Source organism: Tigriopus californicus, chromosome 2 (assembly GCF_007210705.1).
Source record: "Tigriopus californicus strain San Diego chromosome 2, Tcal_SD_v2.1, whole genome shotgun sequence".
Lineage (NCBI taxonomy): Eukaryota > Metazoa > Arthropoda > Copepoda > Harpacticoida > Harpacticidae > Tigriopus > Tigriopus californicus.
Genome location: NC_081441.1, coordinates 2,587,598 through 2,612,800, shown reverse-complemented (window position 1 = coordinate 2,612,800; position 25,203 = coordinate 2,587,598). Strand labels below are relative to the sequence as shown.

The 25,203-nt window shown below is 40.2% G+C and overlaps 2 protein-coding genes across 4 annotated transcripts in view; both read left to right on the top strand.

The window, feature by feature from the left end:
• The window catches only part of LOC131876827 (uncharacterized), an 8,122-nt gene extending 5,150 nt beyond the window's left edge, over positions 1-2,972 (top strand). For all 3 annotated transcript variants that reach the window (XM_059222326.1, XM_059222325.1, XM_059222327.1), the window contains exons 5-6: positions 1,593-1,869; positions 2,342-2,972. In XM_059222326.1, the coding sequence (XP_059078309.1) occupies positions 1,593-1,869; positions 2,342-2,839 (775 nt within the window). In that variant the 3' untranslated portion in view covers positions 2,840-2,972. The remainder of the gene's footprint in view (positions 1-1,592; positions 1,870-2,341) is intronic.
• An 8,346-nt stretch (positions 2,973-11,318) lies between these two features.
• LOC131892569 (epidermal growth factor receptor substrate 15-like 1) lies at positions 11,319-22,282 on the top strand. Its single transcript, XM_059242373.1, has 14 exons — positions 11,319-11,517; positions 12,830-12,964; positions 13,062-13,373; positions 14,061-14,297; positions 14,386-14,567; positions 14,902-15,058; positions 15,142-15,381; positions 16,495-16,557; positions 16,749-16,946; positions 18,037-18,222; positions 18,404-18,544; positions 18,757-18,921; positions 19,753-20,076; positions 21,113-22,282. Exons 1-14 carry the CDS (start codon positions 11,491-11,493, stop codon positions 22,280-22,282), a joined length of 3,537 nt encoding a protein of 1,178 aa, XP_059098356.1. The 5' UTR covers positions 11,319-11,490.
• The last annotated feature ends 2,921 nt before the right edge of the window (positions 22,283-25,203 follow it).

The following is a 25,203-nucleotide window of genomic DNA, read 5'->3' as shown; positions in this document are numbered from 1 at the left end:
ATTAGAATGGCAAGGGACTATATGGGCACTTTTTGATACCCGAATAGCCAAGGCAAACGAATGTTACAAATAAGAAATATATTTAAGCAGAAGACAACCATCATTTTTCAATCACGAGAATGTGTTCAAATGCCCAAAACTTCAAGAGCAACGAAACAAAAATGGCATTGTTTTTAATTACCTAAAATCGAAAAAATGAGGAGTGCTCCGCAATAACGATGAGTAAAAGAGACAAAGTACAGGGTGGAAAGAAATTAAGGGCCGCTCTTTGTCGCTTCTGAAAATCCAACCCCCTAACTCAAAGAATGATTTTATCAGATTGAATCTCCAGTTTCAATAAAAGGGATTATTGAAAAACCTAACACCATACCACCAATGATCCCGATTTTCCTCCAAAGTAAATTGGTAACCATCTGATGTTTGCCCACCTAAACTTTGAGTCTTGAAAATCCAGATGTCGGCCATTGGCCGGTCTGCTCTAAAGGATTTATGGCATTTGCATGAGGTTCTCCACTTTCAAATGGTTTGAGGATGATCACTGAAAGGCTCACCAACGTTCCCATGTCTTTACCGGCCTTCAGGATGCCCTCAACCTTGTTCTGACCTTCAGACAGCGCTCACTTGAATTTTCAGACATTGTTTTGTCGGCACTCTATCAGAGGGTTACCCATCGCCACCAGGATATCGATAGACCATTTGTAATATGTCATTGGTGCATTTTCATTAGTATGTGTAAGCCGACTTGCAACAGCTTACTAGAAATGGAAATCTGACATCAACTGAAAAAAATGGCGCACAGGCATGTGACGTTTCGCTTTTGAATGGTAAGAACATACATCCAGTGGGTTTTTTCTTTATTTGCGTACTTCTTTACCACTTCTCTGAATGTAATCCCCAAGAAATATTTTTGAGAAAGCAATTACATTCTTTGACTTTTCATGACTAGGGCTGTAAAATAAAGGGCAAATTCTTTTTGGAGGGGTCCTTTTGACGTAAAACAGCTTTTTCCGACGTTGCAAGATTTTCTTTTTGTTTTGCTTAAACAAGCGCAGAACATGGGAAAGCACTGAATGAATGGTTTAGCCTGCTTCTGGTAATCAATTACAGCAAGAGGATAGGCTCATTCATTCTGCTTGGAGTTATGTAAGTCACCCGTACATGACTAATAATTACATGTGTTAATTAAATCAAATCTAATTTCAGTTTCGATCTGATTTAAAAATTCCTTATAAGAAATGAATATTCGAATATCCTCCCCGACCTTTCTCCAAAGGTAACTCTTAGACGTTAACCACACCCAAAGACGGCGAACCAAATACTAATAACAGTAAGAGATGAACAAAATTAAATTTGATTTTTCATTTTGTTAATACATCTGAATACAGTATGACTAAAGCTATCCTTCTTTTGGGTAAACAACATTTGACCTGTCTGAGCTTTTGATTGTGCTATTGACTGTTTTAAAGCCTTTCTGGCCATTTTCACATACCTGTAATTTACAGCCTTCTTCACAACCCCTCTCATTTTGCTAATCTTCAAAAACGCTACATTCCTGACCAACTATTGTGAACCCCTTATTTTGACCTCTTTAGATATGAAATGTCCAATTGTTTGTTTGAAGCCACATTGCAAAAAATCGAAGAGACTTGCGGCTGCACACCAGTGAAATACATCGACGTCGTTGAAGGTTTCGAAGCTTGTGAAGGAGCAGAAAAGGAGTGCATGAACAATCTGATCAACTTCATGGGACAGGAGAGGTGGATTGAGGACGGAGATGAGATCAAAGAATGCCTAGCCGCGTGCCAGGATCAGAAGCATACGTTTCTGGTCACGGGATCCGTTTTCCCTAGCTCGGAGTCATTCCATTTGGTAAGGACTGCAACAGTATAACTAAAACCAAACGTGTTGCATTTTAGGATGCAAGTCATTAATAGCGTTCTTACGCTGATCGAAATATGGTTTACGTTCTGCACTTCAGAGGGCGCTTTGTGAGTCAGCCTCTACCAAATACAGGGCCGATTGGGCCGATTTATCTTTTTTCGAAGTATAATGCATTTGTGTTGTTTTTGGCCAATTATATCAAAATCTTATGTATAATTAGTGAACTGGGTCACATAATGTCCAGAAACGAAATCACTTTCATGGTATGTCACGAGTAGTTTATTTTGCAATCCGCTGTGCCTCTTCTCGTTTTGTTTGGGCAGTCTGACGTTGCAAATAAGGGCCCTTATGAAAGGAAAAAAAGATTAGACAATTCATCCAGCTTTTGGATTACAAAGCTCCTACACAAACTTTTCTTTCTACAAAACAGACCTTCAATTATGTATTTTGTACGTTTCAGAGCGACGACTATTGCAAGGTGTTTAATAAAGTTCGCCATTCTTGTTCGATGGATCGTCGGATCACCTTGGATCAGTGGAATCCCGCGTTCTGTCCCACTCTTGACCGGACGTTGGCGTACACTTGCCAAGAGATTCAGGATGATTTGGCGAACATAACTCGCAAAGAGCTGCGAAAACTTCGCCAACACATTGTTGCCTATGCCAATAAGAACATGGCCAAAGTCAACGTCTACGTCAGGGACTCGTACGTGAAGAAGTACCTCACCGAGGAGAAGATCACGGAGATCAGCTTTGTGGGCAATATTGGAGGTCTCTTAGGATTGTTCACTGGATTCAGTTTCATCAGTGTCGCAGAGATCCTTTACTATCTATGCTGTGGTAAAGGCCGGAGAAGGCCATGGGCTGGGCTTCAACCGCCTAATGCATGCATGTTCATGACCACCAAACAAAAGACAATCTCACCTATGTATCCCGTTCCATCACAAACTAAATGGTAGTCAACGAATTCAAGTCCAGTCCTTTTTAAATTAAGATAAGGTAATAGCATAAACAAAATGATAGGAATATATAACAAAATGAGCTTTTCAGGTGTACCTCTTTGGACAACAATAAACCATTATTTTGACTGGTTCTTATATGCTCGTGAATCTCAAAACAAATTTTGACAAAATGTAATAGATAGAGGTCAGAAGAACAAGTTACGATTTTCGCCAAAGCAGTTCGTTTTCGTTATCATTTTCGGTCAAAGCAATCCCAAAACATGGAAATCAGCTTGAAAAAGTTGGTGATATTGCTATCATGATTGAAGTATTCAAAATTGGTCAGAGATAGTTAAAAAAAGTTGTACAAAGTTTCACCTAATTTTGGCAGGAAAACTATTTTGCAATATCTTTTAGATTAAAAATAGAAAGAAAATATCAACGCATACTCATTAGACAGCTCTAAAATTCAGGTGTGCATTTTGAAGCATACTGACATTGTAACAAAGGACAATTTATATGAAGAGCTCTTGAAGCAAGTCATGCCTCTGAGAGATTGTTAAAAACGTGATTTACTCTTTTAAACTAGTCCAGTCCTCAGCTCATATGAGTACAAGATTTGTCAAGGGGCAAAATGCCTCCTTGGGCGAAACGTTGCCAGAGATAATGGTCCTTCACAAAGCAACGTGGGTTCTGAGGTGATAACAGAAAAAGCCAGACTTGCCTCTTCCTTAAATGCTTACTTTTCGACAGTTGGAATTTTGATGGGTGGACAATCTACCAATACAGCTGATAGCCTCCGCTACGTGCCAACTCGACCCAACCAGAGAACTTATTATTTTAAGGTGGTCACTGGCTTCCAGATTTTGAACATTATTGAAAAATTGCCACTCAAATCAAGTTCGGGATTTGGTGGAATTTCTAAGGTGGTCCTGAAGGGTGTAAAGGATGAAATTGCTGACCCTCTTGCCCACCTAGTCAATATTTCTTTAACCACTGGCTACATTCCGCAGAGTTGGAAATGTGGAAAGATCATTCCACTGTATAAAGCTGGTGATCCCCAAGACATGTCAAACTACAGACCGATTTGTATTCTTTCAACGATCTCTAAAATTCTGGAGAAAGTAGTGTACCAGCAGATTTTCACGCCTTTTAACGAAGATCACATGACCATAAACCAATTTGGCTTCCGACCCAATACTCGTGAGTAAAAGTTGAGGAATTTAGCTAACCCTTGCATATATGCAAATTTTACTACTTTGGTGTACCTCTTTCCGATGTCGAATCATTCTAAAGGTCGAAAAAATAACTTTTTTCGCCGGTGAGGGTAAATTCCAGATGTTCGTCAAAACAAGTTGCTGTAAAATAGTAAATACCTTGAACAACAACTCGTATTCAAATCTCTAGGTTTGCTGCTCGATCGCAAAACAAGTTATCAAGGTTTGAAGTAATGCGTTACTTTACTGAAAAAGTAACGGTAAGAGAACGGGGTTTTAGCCTGGCTTAAAATATAGCTCAAGATGTTTAACACTATCATCAAACTCTCAAAATATTGATTTTTTTGAAAATTGTTAAAATTACATCAAGTTAAAATCAATGAGGCTTCAAGGCTGCACTTGTAACTCGGTTTCAAAAATGTCTTCAGAATAAGTACAAAACAAACATTAAAACTATCTATTGGGTGTATTTTCTTCAGAATTTGAGTGACCCACAAGGGCAACATCAACACGTTTTAGTCTGATTCTAAGTTTATAAATGCAAGTGTGTGCTTCTGATGGCACATTTTTAGGCTACACACTTATGGAGACATAAATATGTTTATGGGTATCTGATTTTCAGTTACACTCTATACGTTAATTTTGTCATCAATGAAGACAACCACTTTCTGAGCCTTACATGCACACAGACCAAAAGACGGCAAAAAGACAGGAAGGGGATATTATCTAACCTAATCCAATAAGAAATTGCACCTAACTCAATACTCTTGTATTATTGCTGTTCTTCCAATTGGTTTCATTATCGTCTGTTCACTGGCCTCGCTTACAAAATGCTTGTGTGTATGAAAGTGGGAGGACAAGGCACCGAAGCATGCCAATGGCAATCAGCACGGGCCTATGAATCGGCCGTGTTCGACAATTTCATATATCTTCTGTAGTATATGTTCTTCAATAATGTCGTAAGACACCTTTTCTGCTCCAATTAGCAAGTCTACTAGAACAAATATTTGCCGAGCTACCCCATTACAGCAACTGAGCATAATATACCATGATTTTGATTACGTCTTCTTGTCAACCCGTCCGTCTCGTGCTCAGAAGGAGAGCCTTCCACAAGAATTAAGGAATCATGTATGGAACACTCATTTTCAGACTTTCTCCCTATTTTTTCTCTCTCTTTTTTCTCGTTTTGTTCCATTTTTCGCTTACCTTTCCTGCACAAAAGCGTAAGTCCTTCATACCAAGTCCGATCTTTGGTCATTAATACCATTTTCAATTGAGGTTAGGTACCTTTATGTTATACTGAGTATTTTTGAAGGGTTAGCGGATTCTAGGGTTGGAGAATTGAGCCTTGTTAGGAAAACCAGCCATCAAATCTTCCACTGATGTGTCCGTGTGAGATTGGTTCTCCATCTCAGGGCGTGGATTTGGCGTCTAAAGTTTCGTTGAGAAGAACCGGGAAGGAGAATCGAACCCAGGCCCTCTCTCTTACTCGTAAACTGCACCAACCATTTCGGCAACCACTGATACAACTCATCACATGCGCTAATTGGTCTGTGCGTTTTTTAGTTGAATTATGTTTAGTTAATAAATTGGTTTTGTCAGGGAGTCGAATATTTGTGCCGGGAGGCTCTATTTGACTCCATGACTAGAACAATATCACAACTTTATATACAGCATTGAACTAGTAAACGCCTATGCTAATAAGTGATTAGCTGGAGGTGTATCAAACACCACGACACGTTTCTTTCCAGATACGTAATAAATTTCCTGCACCGGGGTTTGAACCTATGACGCCTGGAGAGTAAGAGAACAATTTCCTATATTTAAACGCTGACTCTAGGACCGTTCGGCAACATTTCGTAGGCTAACTTTACATAAATACTTAGCACTGACATCTACGTAATTGATAGAGAATTTCGTTAACAATGAAGTTAAGAGCCAGATGATTAAATGCTTTGGTTTTGTGAACAGATTTAATTCGTCCCGCCAACTTATTTTTCCATTTGGACTAGTCGTTCATTGGCTGATGTTCCCCCTGAATACGAAATGTGATTGGACAAGAAAGGCTTCCGTGAGCGAGTTAGGCTCAAAAGAGGAAAAGACACCATGCCTGCTATATGCTGTAAAAGGGATTGTGCAGTCACGATTATCTTCCTTAAGCGCAGACTGGAATGTCAACTCATGCTCAGGGTTTTTCTGCCGCAGAATGCGACGATCGAGCAGGAGCAAAAAGTTGCAATCCAATTGCCTAGGGATGGACATTTAGCTGTCTTGTGATTTGATCTATCTTGTGTCACAGTGTGTGAAAAAAACATTTGAGTTAAAATTGATATGCGTTGATTGGTTTTAAAGACCCCATGGGAGTTCAAAATGGTCACGCTTAAATGATACTTTTCGACAGCTGGGTTCTGGATTGCATTCGTACTTGCAGCCGTCATCCGCTCACTCCTTCTCAACTTGATCGCCTGGTGTCAGGATTGCCGAAAGAGAATGGCGCTGCATTCTGAAACGATGAAGGTTGTCATAAGGGTTGCCGCTTACGTACATTGCTTTTGAAGTAGGACACATCTGTACAAACCTAACTAAAATTTTGAAGGCTTAAAGGACGCTTTAGGCGCTGTAAATGAGAGAGAAAGATATGCAAGATTCGTTGAAGAAGATTAGGTTTTGATTGGGTAGGAGTACACTGTCGCCTTTCACCCTTGAGGCAGACATGCTCACTATTTTTCCTTTTTTATGATATAAATGCTAATGGTTACTCTAAATAGAGGGACACTAATAGGGTTTAAGAGTGGTAGCCACAATATTTATAAGCTATTTTTTTACAAAAGGACTTGTAACATGCAATTTCAATACTAAAAATAAAGATAACAGCTCCTGATAAAAATATTTCTTGTTTTAGCTCAATTTTGTACATCGAGGCACTTGAAATTAAAAAAAAAATTAATACTTCAAACATTATGTTTTGTAGATACACCTTGTGCTAACCCTTTGTCGCAATTCAATTGAATTTTTAGCAATATTACATCCACCATAGGGTTTGCATTTGGTTGTATTTCCATAGCATGCAGAAATACAAATACATATCCTGAAAAACTCTGACAAGTTATTGAAAATAGATGTTTCTCAATTTTAAGTTCACAAGATTTACATTTGATTGAGCTATCATGCAATTAAAAAACTCTATTACAAATGAACATGTTAGTACCTTGTAGGTGGGAAAACATTCCACACATATTAAGACAAATTTGAGAAAAAGAAGATGTAATCTTAGATTATTTCAACTAAATGAGTAGTCGTTTAAGTTTTGGGCACTAAATTATTTATTGAATGAGATGGGTTTCGAGATATTACTCAAAGTAATTATTAGAGCACGGGAAAAATATATCAGAAGTCTTTCAATACTGTTCAATGCTAAATTGAAAGTTTAAGTGTGCCTTTTCCTAAAAAGGTTAATATTTACAGATATTCAAAAACTTCATCACTATCTTACTTGGCACAAAACATGCTCTGCATGTATCATTAAGGTATTTAATATATTTTGTTACATTTTTAGTTTCATTTTGTCAAGCTTTTGTTGCTCTTGTTTTTTAATCAGGGACTCGCAGGGATAAAACTAATTTGAGATGCTATGAAATGAAAGTGTAGAAAAACTCCATTGATCTTTGAATTGATAATATACGGTATATAGAAAACACATGTTTCCCACGAAATTTGAAATTAATATAATTTGCGATAGCTTTTTATATCCCATCCACATTTTTAGTAGCTACTGCAATTTATAACAAACAAGAAAACACATTAGCTTTTTGTTGACAGTTAGTTTTAGCTTATTGCTTTTGACTGTATAGATTTGTAATGATGAGTGCTACATTTGTTTCATTTTCAAAGTTTCTAAAAGTGTTTTGTAAGTTATGATGATTGGTTGATTCATAATTCATTATTAAGGTCCTTAGAATATGATATATATTAATTAAAATTTGGAAAAAAGTACTTTTAGATGAATTTCTAAACGCCGTTGTCTTTTACAAAACTATATGAAACTCTGGAAATACAGGTAATAATCTTAGAAATGAAATAATGTACTTATGAATCCATGATTTTTAAAAAGTGTTTGTTAGCTATGATAGTTGATTGATTTATAATCCATTCAGGAGGTCCTTAGAATATTAGAATATTTTTTTGCGGACTTCCTTACCGCTACTGGGATTGGAATTGCAGCAGTTCAAGACGAGAAATGTAATCATTTTATTTAACCTCTTCTTAAATATATTATTTGATTGAGCAACGAATTAGAGTTGGCTGATTTGACTAGCCCTTGAATATAAGGTTGATCGGGAATATTTGTCATAAACTTGACAAGACTTAAATCCTGCTACTGGATCAACGCCCTACAAATACCCTACGAATATTTGAAGGCAGCAAATTGAACATTGACGTATTACAAGTTGGCAAAGATATCTTTAGACAAATTGAGAAATAAAACTGTTTGTCATAAAACTGGATTTAAATCAAATGAATATAAGTGATAATAGTAGATCAATAACATTAATAACGTCAAATCTTCATGAAACTATGGTCTAATCATATATTGGCGCTAAATTCAGTCAGTTAGATAGATCAAGGACCTCTGGCAAAAAGGGATTTTAGATATCCGTGGAAAAGTAAACAGTTCCTTTATTTATTTTTGAGTTTATTTAAAGTATATGTAACCTTTTTCACTCATTTTTGTACCAATAAAGCAATTCATTTTGACAGCAAACATATCTCACTTATCCAATCATTCCAACCTGTCTCATCCGACACCTAAATTAAGCTGGCACTTCCAATTATATGAATCTGGTTCTTGTACTGAATTGTTAGCTCAGTTCACAATCAATTTGCGTCTTTGACGTTTTTCCACATTTTGGATGCTTATTTCTATTGGTGCCATTATATTTATTCCAAGATATATTGCTGAATTTAAAGCCCAAATCCCCCCATTTCACAGCCTATCCTCACAGGATGACCCCTGCCGTACTGTGTCTAATGACTACAGTTGACATCACTCACCCACAGGGTGGACAATTTTAAGAATTAGCGTGATTTTTGGACACCAAGTCGACAAAAGTGTCCAAGAGTGTCCAAAAGTGTCCAAAAGTGTCCAAAGGTATCAAAAGTGGACAAAAATGGACAAAACGGGACAAAAGTAAGTACAATTGTCCAAAAGGGGGTTGACAAGCAAACACTTTAAAACCTTAAATCATGTTATTTCTTTACCTAATCTAGATGCTAACCAACAAATCAAATCAGTAATTAATAAAATCCAAGCTTTCTTCAAATACATAAATACATCAATCTGAAGTAACAACTAGCCTTTTCACTAACGCTTTTAATTTCCAACACATCCACTGAAATGTTTTATTTTTTGAGATCTTAATTCATTATTTTGATACAATACAGCTTTTTAAAGCCAAAACAAGTATCATTGATGTATTTTGAATGTGAAAAAGTCAAAGCCACACTAAAATCAGGGCATTTGGTGGCTAGGTAATTTATTTAAGATTAAGTCTTGAATTTAAAACAGCTTAGCACTTGTATATCCAATATCCAATAATACTTCTTATATTTGTTATACATAATATATTTCTAAGGAGTACATGAATCACACATTTATCATACATCTAAAAACTCAGATATATGTGTCTTAAAAAAGCATAGTGATTCTTCTCATTTCCTGACATCAAACGCATCTTTAAAAGGTAAAAAATATGCCTAACAATATCTCAAGTAACTTGGTTATGGAAGAAAGACCATGAATATAGGAAAATATCCCATTATTAAATTTTAGCAACTAGTAACATGTCAAATTTTAAGTACTAGCAATTTTTAAGAATCAAATGACTGATGATTTTGATCAAAACTGTCGTAAAAAAGTTGATAATGTTGAATAATGAAGCTATATAACCAGAATATAATGTTTAGCTATTCCTGAATTTGAATGCTTTGCACCAGCTGTATTCTACTAGAGGGAGGCTTTGCTCCTTGCTTGCTTTCTAATCTAAGGTAAGAAAAAAAGAGTTAAGAACCTGCCTTTCAAATCTCTTTTCTGGGTATGTTAGAAGCATATGGCAAAGGATTAAATCCTTTGGCAACAAGCTTTAGCGTTTTTTGGGTATTGGTTTGTCACTGGCTTTACTAATTGTTGCGAAGAATGTAAGCCCTGATTTAATTAAAATAAAGATAATTAGAAAAAAGGACAAAAACTACCTCTGCTGATTATAACAAATCTTTTTGCATATTTGCAACTCGTTATTTTGCACTTACCCCTATTTTGTGAATTTTCACAATTTTCTCAAGTAAAAAAAATATCGGTTAAGAAGTCTACTTTTTTTTCTGAGGTCTAACAGTGACCTCCAAGAACGAAGGTGGTTGCGAGAATGAACTCTATTTTCGACGTTTTTAAGAGAATAAGAGCCCTTATTTGTAACGTCAGACAATCCAAACAAAACGGGAAGAGGCACCGTAGATTGCTAAATAAACTATTCGTGTCGTGCCATGAAAGCGATTTCTTTTCCAGACAGTATGTGTTCCAGTTCACTAATTAGGCATAAGATTTTGAAAGCATTTGCCCAAAACAATGCAAACGCATTATAATTCCATAAAGAGGAATCGGCCAAATCGACCCTTTACTCGGCAGGGGCTGACTCATAAAGCGCCCTCTGATGTGCGGAAAGTAAATCATATTTCGTGCTACGTACTGGGGCTATCAAGGACGCCCCAAATGTCTGTTAATTTCATTACCTTTTGGTTGGCCTACCAGAAATTGCTATTAACCATATTCTTTTGATAGGCCATGCGAAAACTCTCTGGTTGTTTGATCAAGGGCCATAATTTTAATGCCTGCATTCTGACTTTATGGCAAATGCCCACAGATTATGACTTGCAGAGGTCATCTTAATCAAGTAGCGACAGAACAATGACAGAAATTAAAAGCAACGCTAATCAAACCAAGCCTCATGATTTCCGGCCACTAGAAGGCCGAAAATTCCAAGGTCGAAAGAGGAATTTGTTATCGTCTTTCGCTCAAGTAGAATCCCCCTCTCCCCCTCAAAACAATAAAACCAACCCGAACCGGCTTTTTTTGATCAAGCCTGGCCTTTTTTGGCATCCTCTTTTGGCCAAGAGTACACTAATGTCTGATTCAACCCTGAATCCTAGCCCCCCTCCAGACTCAAGTAGTCCTAGGGATTGTAGCGCCTCCGCCGTTCATTCGTTGGTACGTACGGTACGCTACCGACTTTACTACTGAGTCCTGTACTTAGTACTTAATTCTGAGAAGAGAGAAGAGAGTGACAAGAGTGACGAGACTTGAAGTCTTGAACCATCCGCCCGTGAGTGAGTGAGTGTCTGTCTGAGCGTGTCGGAGGTGTGGGGACTCGAACCGCCACTCAGCCACGCCCACCCCGCATCATGGCCACCCTGCCACCCCCCGAAGAAGTAAGCGGCCACACCCCTGGAGGGTAAACCAACCCGATCCCGCTGCCCTGCTCAAAAATCCGAGACATCCCAATTGATCGTTGTACATAATACGTTAGTTAGGTCGACTCAGTCAGCGACATGTCACGAGGAGGGACGCGGGTGGACTTTTCCCGGACGCCCGCCCACACCCGCTTGAATGTAGGACCATGTTAGGGGCGTGGCCTTGCCCGTGAAAGGTCCGGGGTTGGTAATCGGACCCACCATTGAATGAATGACCCATGATCGTTATGGTTGAAGGCCAAAGAGGCAGGCAAGCAGGCAAGCAGGCAGGCAGGTCGAGTTGGTCTTGTGGTCTTGAAGAGGAGAGCGCTAGCTGACTTCCAGCTTCGAAACGAAAAGGCCACTCGGCCAGCCCGCCCAGACCGGGGGAAATGGCCATAAGGCTGGCAGGAAGGGAGGGAGGGAAAAAGGAAGAAAGAAGGCCTACCACTGAGTCAGGAGTCATCACATGACGGGTGTTGGCGACCAGGCACCAGGAGAACGACAAAAGGCGGTTGGACTCAATGGGGCATCACGAGCTTGAGAGGATCAGGATTGGGATTGGCTTGGGATTGGCAAGTCTGGCTAGACTCAGGTAGATCTCGGAATGAGCAAGAGCAAGCTTGCCTGACCCGTGTCGAAGATATGAAATGGTGCCACGGAGAGAACACTTTTATAGATATCTTTTGAACTTTGGGCAGTCGTCGGGAGGATTTGTGGGTTTTCTTAGAATGGATTACCTATGCAATGAGAGTTTTGAGTTGTAGCATAATTTCTTTGAGATTGGACTGGCTATCCGTTATGGCGATGGGATGCACAATCTTACTATGAATATCGAGAACTGAGAAGAGAGATGATATTATTTCAGGAGAAATCATGTATGATTCTAATGATTGTATTAGGTTCAATGGCTGCGTTTTGGGATGAGGCTCTGGAAGAAAGCGTGAACTCATTTTAATACCCCGAAAGAACACGAAATCCCGACCCACCCTTGTTTCTTAGCATAGGTATTGAAAAATATCAGATCCTTTGTCCAAGTGTCAGAAGCATCCATCCATCCTCTCGCTCTCATGATCGATTTAAAAGCGGTGTCGTAATCCAACTTAATGCGCAAAATGAAAATGAGCCGGAAAAAAGGCTCCCAAATGTTTATACATGATCATTCGACCCGAGATTTGATTTGAACTCGGTCACTCGTCAATCAGTCGTTGAAAGCGTTCAGAAACCCACTTTGAGCCAGATGAAAAAACACATGCCATCCATTCTCAACCCGGTCATGATGTGTTTTCAGGTGGCTGGTCCGTATGTGACTCAATATGACGTGTATTACAAGCGTCTGGACCCGCAATCCAAGAATGAGATCGGCGCCATGGATGCGGCCAAGTTTCTCAAGCAATCCGGATTGAGCGACGAGATCCTGGGCAAGGTAGGGACTTTTCTTCTACTTCCTCTTCTTACCATCTCAGTCCATTCCTGAATCTACTTGGGACGTTCATCTTGTCCACTTGTCTATTATTTTTTAGATCTGGGATTTGTCGGATGTCAAGCAAAAGGGCTCCTTGGATCGGGCGGGCTTTTTTGTGGCCTGCAAACTCGTAGCTCTTCACCAGGATTGTCAAGACGTGATGGTCTGCAATCTGCGGAACGAGAGTCCGGCCCCGGATTTCGGGCCGGCCACCGCACCCGGTGCGCCCACGGCCAAAAGCAGACCCGGCCAGAAGAAGCTCCCGCCCTCGGCCTCGATCCAGTTTCTGGTGAAGCCCGAGGAGAAACGCAAATACGACACGCTCTTCGACCAACTCCAACCCAAAGACGAAAAACTTCCCGGAGACAAGGTAAGGCCCACGGGATATCTTTCAGCAGCAGTCATTGACTTGGATGGTTACGAACGCACTTGATTAGATCGATTTTTGGCAATCATTGCATATTTAACTTGACATAATTTGAATTTAGATTTTCATCATGATTTTTAGCTAATTTCTCTATCCTGACAATGTTTTGATGTATAAACTTTTTTGTACTATTTTGAACGGCATTATAGTAATTGTCAAAAGAAAAGCTGCAATAGAATTCCCAGGTTTTTCGTATTCCACGGGATGTCATTTCGATCACAACTTGTTTTTTGACCCTTGCAATGATGACGTTCAAAATACTTTAAAAAAATATGAAAATAAAAATGTTGCCTGGATATGAAAATTAACCCTGACTAAGTCTTATCTTAAAATTAATCGTCATTGAAATCAAAATTCAAATTTTGTCTAGTTAAATATGCCTCGTGGGGTAGGATGCAAATAGTGTATGTACATTCTACGCTTTAATTTTCGTATGATTCTCTTATTGCGATAAGAAATTTGACTTGCAAATGAGGCACTTCTTAAATGCTGCCGAACTAAACTTGAGTACTGTGTCATACTTGGTGTTATTCCGAAGTAATACTGCCATATTTCTGAACAACCGTGAGATTGTATAAAATCATGTCCACAGCCCGAGTGTCACGTCAGATGATGTCGCCAATGTTCCAGGTTCGCCAAGTGATGATGGGCTCGAAGCTGCCGATGCCGGTGTTGGGCAAGATCTGGGACCTGTCCGACGTGGATCGCGACGGCTTCCTGGATCGCTACGAGTTCACCGTGTCCATGCATCTCGTCTTTCGCGTGCTCCAAGGCGACAAATGTCCCGACGAGCTGCCCCCCGAGCTCCAACCCGACAAAGTCCCCAAATCCCTCTCCGCCAAGCCCAATCTCAACGGAACCCCAAAAGTAAGTGACCGGCCTGTTTGAAAGCTGGGCATATCTTGTCCTAACATGATTAATGACTCTTTGTCATTGTACGTGTTTGTTTGTTTAGCCGGTGTCTGCCGCCCCCACTGTGGAGGTGGTCCCTTGGGTGGTCAACTCCGGTGACAAGCTACGATATCAGGCGCTATTTCGCCAAACCGATACGGACAAGGACGGCTTCGTTTCCGGCATCGAGATCAAGAACGTCTTCCTCCAGACCGGATTACCGCAAAACATTCTCGCCCACATATGGTAAGGCAGCCTTGATTCAATATCAGGAATCTATTCATACACTTGATAATCCAAAGACTCGATATAAGATTATCATGAGAGAGACAGAGAGAGAGAGAGAGAGACAGAGAGTTTTTGTAAAAATTGGAACATGGGGATTAAATCTCTTGGCGGAAATCGGTCTGATTTAAGAACATAACACCTAATCATATTGCAAAGCATTGATGAAGATGCATATAAACACCATATTTGAAGGTAATTACCACGATGTATCCCTTCAAACCTGTATCGACATGTGAAAATAGGAATCCTCTGAGAAATAATAATGTTAGCATGCATTATTTTCCTTCTTTAGGAACTTGTGCGACATGAATCAAGAGGGAAAACTCAATCCCGAGCAATTCGCTCTGGCCATGTGGTTGATTGCCCGTAAACAAGCGGGTAAAGATCCGCCAGCCGCACTCACACCCGACATGATTCCCCCTTCCATGAGACCCAAAGCCAAAGAAGGGGTAATAAGTCACCCAAAAAGAGGCTCTCACGTAAATATGGAACAACTTTTGATCGAGATGTTTTATCCTTCTCTTATCTGCAGGCCATGGCGAGCATATACAACAATCCAGAGTTGGAGATGATCGCCAAGGAGATCCAGACGATGCTCTCGGAAAAGCTCCAAATCGAGAAGGATATCCAGGAGATCGAGTATAACATTTCACTGAAGAACACTGAAGGTCACTCGCTTCAGAGTGAATTCGACACGCTTTCTGCCACTTTGAAACAACTCACCAATCAACGAGACGTGGCCCAGAAACGACTCGACGATCTCGACAAGCAGGTCAGGATAGCATGCTTTTGCTCGATTTTGGTTTTTGATTTCCCTGAAGCTTTATTTGTATCGGATCATCTGGAATAGCCACTAATTCACTCGTGATGTTATTCGTATCCAGCACTAACAGTACTAAAGTTCACGTATCTCGAGTAGAAATTGTATTCGTAGGCAAACATCGAAAGAAACTCGGAACATGGAATCATTTGCTTGTGAAAAGGTTTTTGCTTTTTTAACACTTAGACAAATTTCAAATCGAGGGGTGCAGATTTAGGGCCAACAAGTGCTCTTAATTGATTTATTTTGAAAATTGCCTTTATCTAGCCATTCAGATGTGTGTTTTTTTTTTTTTTATCATGTGCTCTTTTTTGCTCTAATTTACTCGTAACTTTGATAGTGTGGCGAAAAAGTTATGCAAATTTCGAGTCCACGCATTTTAATTTTCTTTTCGTTATCTCGCCTTCCGTTGTATCTTTTTCTTCCTTCTGTTGAATGAATTCATGTTAGAGAAGATTTTTTTGGATTCGAATCGCATTTGGCCGGCTGACAGCCTCAATCAAACACCAAAGAGAATCCAATTGGAAAGAATTTTTTTGTGTGTGTCAAAATGTACTTTCAATTATCGATATAACTGTCTGCTTCTAAAAAAGTACTTTTCAAAATTCCAAATTTTAAAATAATCTTTATTGCGAGTTTCAATCTCATTGGATTATTATTTGACAGAGTTTTTCAATATATTTTGGTATGTCCCATTTTGGGTTCGAGGTCCGCCGTTTGAGGCCCATCGTTGTAAGAAATTACTTCGGACTTCTCTGAATCTCGGGCTCTGAACCAGATCCCCGAAATTATTGCTTTTGAGAAAGTCGTTTTAGCAAAATGACCGTTTTAATCTCATGTACTCCTCCTATTCTCTTGGCCATTTTTCCATTTGTTGGAAGCTAGAGGCTCAATGTTGCTCCCAGAGATCTGCACCCTGGTCTTCAAAAGATATGTATTTAGAGTCTATTTCATTGTTTGAAAGTATCTTCATCAACTAGCCGCACTGCATTTGAATTTTTTTCTCGTTATCTCGGTTGTCGTTTTTTATCCTTATTCTTTTTGTTGAATGGATTTATGTTGTAGACCTTGGAATTGGAATCGGATTTGTCCAATGTGGAGGACGAAGTGGTCGGATTCGTCCGAGAGGTGCGTGGTTTTTTTTATTAATTTTTTTACGTTTGTAACGTTTTCGGTCGTTTGCCTGACTAAATTGACTGTGTCTTTCCTTGTGCTCATGATGTCAATTTGTGAATGATGTTCGCTTCTTTAATGTCTAAAAATGAATGGAAAACCAATCAAGCAAACTTTGAAATGTTATCCGATTCAATGCCATTCAGATTGAGAAACTCCAAACTCAAGCGGATGAGCAAGAGAAGACGCTTTTGGAACAAGAAGAAGAGGTTCACGGGAAGAAACGTGAATACGAGCGATTGAAGGACGAGGAACGCGAGCTTATGGCCGAGATCAAGAAAACCGAGACCGACATCAAGCGCATGGAAGACGAGAATCAGATCTGTTCAGAACTGGATGAGGAGGTGAGCGATCTCCTATGAGTCTCTAAGATCGGCTGAAAAACACTATCAGGAACAAGTTGGACCACTTAACTTAAGAGACAGACCAAAAGGAGACATGAATTGAAAACTGCAATTGAAATCACTTATTTGCCATCATGTTAGGCCAGAATCTCCAATGATTATTAGTTGAGAACGAGGCGTTTGACCATTGGGGAAGAAGTTCCGCAACTTCATCGGAAAGCTATTCTAAGTATGAAAGTTTCATTGCCATTTCTGAAAAGGAGCAACGAATGGTCGATTCAAAAGTGATCCCAATACAATTCAAAGAAATTTATGGATGCTTACTCTATCTCGGCTAGGCCATTAGTGCTAAACCTCGTTCATTGAAGGCCTTTCCTCCTGTCCAAACAGGATCGAGCATCCCCTAGAGTCGTTTGTATTTGTTCCATTGGACAGTCACTAAATACCTCCGTCATCCAAGATCAGCAGACTCCTTAAGTAAGCCCTCCAAAGCCCCTATCCTACTTGATATGCAGACCACATTGTATACTGGAGAGCCGGAGAAAATAAGAGACAAAGAGAGTGACACCCAAGAGTGCGATTGGTCCCTTTTGTTTGATAGGCTGCAACCCACTGTTTCTCTCTCTCTCTCTCTCTCTCTCTCTTTCATTCTGCATAAATGCAGATAGGAATCCTGATCTGGGCATTTCTTTCCACGTCCTCGACCACAAATACAAGATCAATTTGTTCGAGAATAGAGAGACCTTGGATTCTCGAAAGAGAGCGATTTCTTGACTATTTTTTACTTGCTATCAATCATGAAGTATTGTATGGCGTGAATTTTTGAATGTTCTGGACGTAAAATTATTTTGGCATTCAATCACGTGGGAATTTCCGGATTTTCCGGATTTTTTTTTTATTTTTTATCAAATTTATTTTCATATATTATTTGATCTACCAACGAATTAGAGTTGGTGGATCTGGCTAGTCCTTGAATGTAGGGTTGTTTGGGAATTTTAGTCAGATTTTTTAGTAGATTGCTTTGGAAACAAAACGAAATTCCACAACCCAGGTTTATCAAGATGAATTGAACACAACATTTGTTTTATAGACCCAAGAGAAGCTTGAGATCCTGATCGAAGCTGAGAAGCACATGAAGGACGCCATGACGGCCTTCGACAATGTTAACGACGACTGTTCCAACGTTCCTGAACATCTCTTGGAACCCTTGCGGCTCAATCTGGAACTTCCCGACTTCTCCAAACTTGACAAGCCCAAACGACCCCCTGTGCCTGAGGTATACATACCACCCATTCATCATCCATTCATACATACATCTATCCATTCATTTTGTTCACTAATTAGACGGACAAGTGTCTTAACAAGAAGTCGTCTCAATTTACTTCCGAATGACTCATGACTATGATTGATGACCAAATGAGCGTTTGATCGACGTTTGCTTTCCTTTCCATGTTTAGGCTCCTTCCAAGGCAGCCCTGACCAACTCCAATCACTCGGATTTCGATGCATTTGGCCACGAGGGCGCCAATAATGAGGTAGCCAACGTGGAATGGGCCAATAATGACGCGTTTTCAGCGTTTGACGACAATAAGTCGGCTGTAAGTCTTCTTAAAGTCTTGTGAATNTAGCCAACGTGGAATGGGCCAATAATGACGCGTTTTCAGCGTTTGACGACAATAAGTCGGCTGTAAGTCTTCTTAAAGTCTTGTGAATGCACATATATTTCTATCTTTCGTATTTTGTTGCTTGCAAGACGGTTTTATTTTCGTTTCTTTTTCGTTCAGTTCTCGATTCCTGCGTTTATTTTCAGGCATTTGATCCCTTTGGAATGTCATTCTTGTCGAAAGCCAACCCTGTCCATGCGACTAATCCGACACGAAACGTAAATGACCCTTTTGCAGGATCCCATTCAGCTTTCGGAGCTCCCAACCCAAATAGTCTCGATTCCTTTGGTTTTTCAAAGATTAGTAACAATGTGAGCACCTTGCTTTTAGTTGTTTTTGTTCTTTTCACACAATCATCATTTAAACTACTTACTCGAAACAGGACTCGAAAGTAGACAGATCTGCCCAAGGATGACTTTAGTTAGAGGATTGGGCACGACGATTTGCTAAGCCAGGCTACTTAGTATTAACAATATTTGAGCCTAAAAGAGCTAATAGATTTGCAATCAACAACTTGGAAATGCATATCGCCATAAAGATAGATATTCATTACGGACAAGGTGTTTACTAAAATTCCTGATCAACCCTTTATTCAAGGGCTAGCAAGATCCGCCAACTCTAATTCGTTGGTCGATCAAATAATAAATGAAAATAAAGTCATCTAAAATGAATGAGTTTTTCGTTTTGAATTGCTTGGAATTCCATTCCTAGTAGCGGTAAGGAAGTCCGGGGAAAAAAATATGTTGGTGGTATTTTTGGGTTACACACCAACTTATGAATAAAAAGTGTGATGATTAGATGATTTTAAAGCTAATTCAAAGTAGGGCATTTGTTTTTAATCTGAACTGACAATGTACATTACTATTTGTTGCCATTATAGGATCATGAAAAGCAAGTTGACATTGAAAAACGGCCAAGTCAGTGTCCACTCCTCCAGTTGAAAGGGACCTTGAACGAGCTAGTGTTCAATATTCATAATTTAACCCAGATTTACATTTCACGTGCTCCTGGATGTCTGTCTCGATTGGGAGAGACACATCTAGCTAGCAGTCATTGATTGTGGCAGTGTAGCCTATCAGTCCACTTTCGAGTAGTTCTCAATTTGATATGAACACGATTCTAAATTTCACGTTTCCATTCAGGCAATTTCTCCCAACTTCAACGACAGCGGAGATGAGAATCCTCCTCCGTTGATGCCTCGGCCGGATTCCGGATCTAGAGCGGGAGACTCTCCTACTCCGGCTCTGCCACCCAAGAATCCGGCAGGTGGACCCAAGCGGCCTCCGCCGCCCAAGAGACCGCCTCCACCCGGCGGCGGTGGCGGAGGGGGGAAACCACCCCCAGTGCCACCCCCTCCCAAATCCGGCACAAACTCCCCAAATGACGATCCGTTTGGAAAGAAAGCGAGTGGAGGAGGCGGTGGATTTGCAGATTTCTCTAGCTTCCAGGCGAACTTTGATACTCAGGTAGGTTGGGTTGGGGTGTTGTGACTTGAGTTGTTTTTTTTCTTTTCATGTTTCTTTTTCTTCGACCTTTCTTGTCAAATTAATAGATGTCATTTGACTTGGATTAATTGGATTTTTCTGATTCCACTGTTATGTCCTTTTTCATTTTTCCTTTTCTGTGTCGTTATTTCCTGATGGCTTTTCACAAGATTTCAATTTGCGATCTTATGTCAGTCAGATTTTGACATTCAGTTTTTATGGCCGTTTCGTTATCATTTCTTTTATTTCGATTCAACTTAAAACGTTCATGTGACAGTTGCATTTCATTTTTGTCAATTACCATTCACAATGTGAAATGGAGATGTGATTGATCAGGAAATGAAATATGCCATGCTTAAAATCCAAAGGTGGGCGCATCCGCGTACGGTGAATCATCTTGTTGTAAACCAAATTCATTTTTGTACCCAAATGAATGAAATTAATTGACAGAGACATTCTTTCATCTTGTTGTAAACCAAATACATTTTTGTACCCAAATGAATGAAATTAATTGACAGAGTTATTCTTTCTGTTAGGTGGTTTTGGTTCAATAATTGAGCCTTGCAAAGGAGCAAATAGAGAAATACTTCATATTCAACCATTCCTAGTGCTCTAGATCGACCATTCCTGGAATCTTTTGAGACATTTTGTAGAATGATAGCAATATTGTTGATCAAAATAACCTCCCAGCATGATGGACTACAATTGTCAAATAGCACTGAGCGACCACCTTTGGAAAAGATTGGTTATCATGGGGTCTACTCGTCAAAGAAAAAAAAGCAAGGCTCTTGTTAATGGTGTGCCTTACTACGATTTAAATGGAAATTACCTGAAGGATTACTCAAAAACACCCGACAAAACCCAAATGTCAGAACTGAGATTAACCACGTGGTGTTGAGGCCAAACTAACCTTCTTCTTTCTCTTCTCTTCCTTTTCCTCCTCTCTTCTTCTTCCCTTGCTGCCTTACTAACTCGGATTTGGGATGGATCAGTCGTAAAATTTTGTTGTTCTCTCCAGCCTTTTTCTACTACTACTGCCACGCCCACCAACTGGGGTGGTTACAGCTCAGACTCTGCCTTTGGCTCGGCCGATCCCACTCCCACACATGGGCCTAAATATTACGGCAACAACTCATCAACCACAGGAGCCACATATTCTGCCCCACCCTTACAGTCACAGCAAAATTTTGAGTTCGCAGAAGATCCGTTCAAGAATGCGGAACATCGTTATGACGATCCATTCGAAATCAGTGGAGCAGATCCTTTTCAGGACTCGATTGACCCTTTTACTGCACCCGTGACAGCCGCTTTTGGTCGACAAAACACGTCCAGTAATCCTGGACATGATCCTTTCAGTTCGATTTCGAGTGCCGGTGACCCGTTCTCGCTCGCCCTCAAATCCAGTCTCAATCAAAGTTCCGCCAAGAACAGCAATAACAATAATCATCAACCTAGTAGTGGTAGTAGTAGTAGTCGTAGCAGTAATCTCAAGAAGAATAGCAGCACCTCGAGCAATGGAGGGCGAAAAGATCCTTTCGATCCGTTTGGGATGAGTAGCTCTACAGGGGGGAACAACGATCCATTTGCCGCATCACCGTTTGGTGGGCCTTCTTCCTCTTCAACTCATACCAAGGACCAGAGTGATCCCTTCGGTTCGAGTTTCTCTAATTCGGATGCCTTTGCCAGCAAGGATGATTGGTTCACGGGAGTGCCGAAGAGTGCCCCCAAAGTGGACGGAGTGAGCAAAATGAACAAACTCAGTAAATCCAGTTCCCAATCCTTGGCCACCAGTTGGTCGTCAGCTCCTCCGCCCACTTCCGCCTCCTCAAAGAGCGACCCATTCAATAAAAGTGTGACCAAAGTGAATAACGCCGATCCGTTTGGGTCCATGGCCAGCTCCAAGAAGAAATCCGGACGAAGTCATCATGGTTTTGCGGATTTCCTCACCAACAGCCCAATGAAGAGCATCAGTGAAGAGAAATCCGAGAAGAAACGCCACCGGTTCCTGCCAAAATTGGGCGGCAAAAGCGACAAATCGAAACCAGGATCCTCTTCTCCAGGACCCTCAAATCAACAGAGGCACGACACTTTCCAACTAGAAGTGGCCAGATCGGAAGAGCACACCGATCTGGCCTATGCCATTGCATTAAGTAAGGCCGAGGCTGCATCCCTGAAAACCAGCTCGTGAGCCTTGCCAAACGTCATTTGTCAAGTCCAGCAACAAAATTACTAGAGCGAGAAGGGTGACCGGTGTGCTTGTAATCAAAGAGTGTGACGCGAAGAACTGCCGCTCACTCCTCAGATTTTTGTGTTACTGTGATGGTGATATTTTTTTCAGGTAATATCTTGTGCCGTTTTAAGGAAGGGACACAATCTTTCGATACAAATAGTCACAATTCATAAAGAGTGCGAAAAACGAGTAGACAGAAGAGACTTGATCGCCTCAATCCAACCGTGCTTTTGAAAGTGGGCCATGTACTACATCGTTTTCCAGGACCTCGTCAACCCGTTCTTCATGATTGTTTGATCCCCCAGAGCCAAATCTTTTACTTAAATCTTTGTTTTACCTCGTTGTCAGAGTGATTCGTCTCCTCCACATGGAATTTGTACCTTGTGAAGAATGATTCATCGAAGCAAGTGGCACCTTCATCTTCCGTTTCATCGCATTTATTTATTTTTTTGCCAATTTACGTCGACGGCAGTTTAGTGTTGCGAAAAAATAACCTCTTAGTAAGAAAGATATCACCGCGGGATTGACAGGAATAGCGTTCTTGAATGTCTGCTCGAGTTCCCATTATGAATATTCTACCATACGCAGAACGCAGAACATGTCCTGTTATCAGTGGCATTGGCATGTCCATGTTTTTAGGAATCAATTTTACCGTGGGAAGGGCTAAGGAATGTCGGCGATGATTTCCTCAACCATCTACTATCAACATTATGCATTCTCATACAAAAATATCCCCCTCCTCCGCCGTCATCACAGGATGTTAAAAGTCGTATCGTTGTTGCAAAATCATTTCATTTCAGTCTGAACGCAATCCAACACTCATCTGATACAATAAATTGTTACGAATATATTGTGGGTATGCAATCCAGTCATTCAAAAATTTCTTTATTAATGGTGCCTTTAGACGACCCTTGTTTTGACACATTGTGGTCAAAGACGGCTTTCACATGACATATTCTCGAGTGTGAACCTGCTCCAATTTTCTGCGTTATGTGAAACAGGTTTTGGTGACGTCGGCATACTTGTCCAACCAAAGATCTCTGACCAAACTAAGAGAATTGTAATGAGCACTTTTTTTTAATCCCCCCTGCTTTTGGATTCAATGGCATACGTCGAGATTACGTTCTAATGTTTGACACTAGGGTGAGCTAGAGACTAGATGTCCCAACAAAGGGCAAAGCTGCATGGCGTTGAATTGCAGTTACGGGTCGAATACGTCTTGCATAAGCACTCACTTAACTTTTCTCATGTATTGAAGCTTGCTCTCCAAGACCACTTGAAGCTGGTATTGATGGAAAGTTTCACTTAAGTATTAATAACTTCAAGCAATGTGCCAACGCTTTCTTCGGGTTCAGACTCATAAATTTGGGAACTTGCAGGAACACAATTTCCAAATTAGCTACGCTGTTGCGCCTGTTGAAGCCTGTTTAATTTCCAGGTTTTTTTTTTTAATTGGCAATCTACCTTCTTGAAGCTTAAACTAAAACTATGTTCACACACTACCGGTGTTGGTAGTTACACCGTACACCGTGGTAGTTGCTACCTGGAGTTTTCGCGAGCTGATCATTGGGCCATCCTGGGTTTCTAGCGTTTCTAGGTACTCTCCCCCCACGCGACCTCTGACGGCCAAATAATCCCCGACTTTTGCCATTCGTTTACGATTGAGTAAAAAGCACAAGCGTACATGGAACCAGGTGAACATGTGATGGTTGGCTTAGAAACTCGAACTAACGCGTCATAAGAGAACTCTCGTCATGTCTGATACGATCTCTCGGGGGGGGACGATTGACGAACAGTGCCTCCATTTCAGACATGCATGATAATCGTGCGCTTTCAACACCAAACTAATATTTAATAACCCATTTCTAACAAGGAAATCGCGTCGACTTGTGAACCACGTTTAACTCTAGAAAGTATGCCAGAAGCTTAACAAGCCCTATTTTTCTTCAGTTTAACGGGTAAAATGAGTTACATTACGCGAAACCTCCGACTAAAATGAAAACTGACATGTTCTAGTTTCAAAATTTCCGGTTTCATTCTAAATCAAGTCTGCAATGAATTCTTTATGTAGTTTAGTACAATTATCAATTATTTCTTGTCTGATCATTTGAAAATACTAAACCTTCCGTGGAGGACGATTCCATAACTTCGATCGAAGTAGCCTTTGCAACGTAAACGAGACAGGGGTCAGCATGTGAGATGTGAATCACAAAATTGTCACTCAAATGTGTTGAAAATGGAGCCGTTTAAATGCACCATAAGTCCACCTTGGTCTTCCGCTCAACTTTGTATTCAAAGGATGCCTTAATTTTTCTCAACTAATGAAGGTGAAATCCTCACCAATCGCAACGTAGCAAAGGCAGGTCGGTCGATATTTTCGGAGCTATTCGAAAGTTATTCAGGGAAGGGATTTTGCCTAAATCTGATGGTTGTTGGAAACTGATAAATAGACGAATCTGTTCTTTGTGAATGAGATATTTCATATTTAGTGAACATTCAAAGTTTCGTCCTTGAAGGATTTAGGGGTAGTCTTCCAAGCTAATGGAAAGTTCGATGAGCATATCTAATTCGTGGGATGCAATGCTCCCGAAATGTGTGAATAGATATATCGGACGGAAATAGCAACACGATGAGCTAAGTTTTTGAACAAAATTCTTGGTCATCACTTCATTCCAGGGCTATTCAGATCCACCAACTCTATGAGATACGATATCATTTTTTTTTTTGTGCGGACTTCCTTACCGCTACCGAGATTGGAATCCCAGCAGTTCAAGACGAGAAGATTATTTATTTTACTTGACTTTTATTTATATATATTATTTGATCGGCCAACGAATTAGAATTGGCTGATCTGGCTAATCCTTGAATATAAGGTTGAT

Excerpts from the sequence above, each read along its gene's own strand:
- LOC131892569 (XM_059242373.1), top strand. The coding sequence starts at position 11,491 with ATGGCCACCCTGCCACCCCCCGAAGAA. Across the intron at positions 12,965-13,061 it reads GCGACGAGATCCTGGGCAAG|ATCTGGGATTTGTCGGATGT; the intron begins GTAGGGACTTTT and ends ATTATTTTTTAG. Across the intron at positions 14,568-14,901 it reads AACATTCTCGCCCACATATG|GAACTTGTGCGACATGAATC; the intron begins GTAAGGCAGCCT and ends TTCCTTCTTTAG.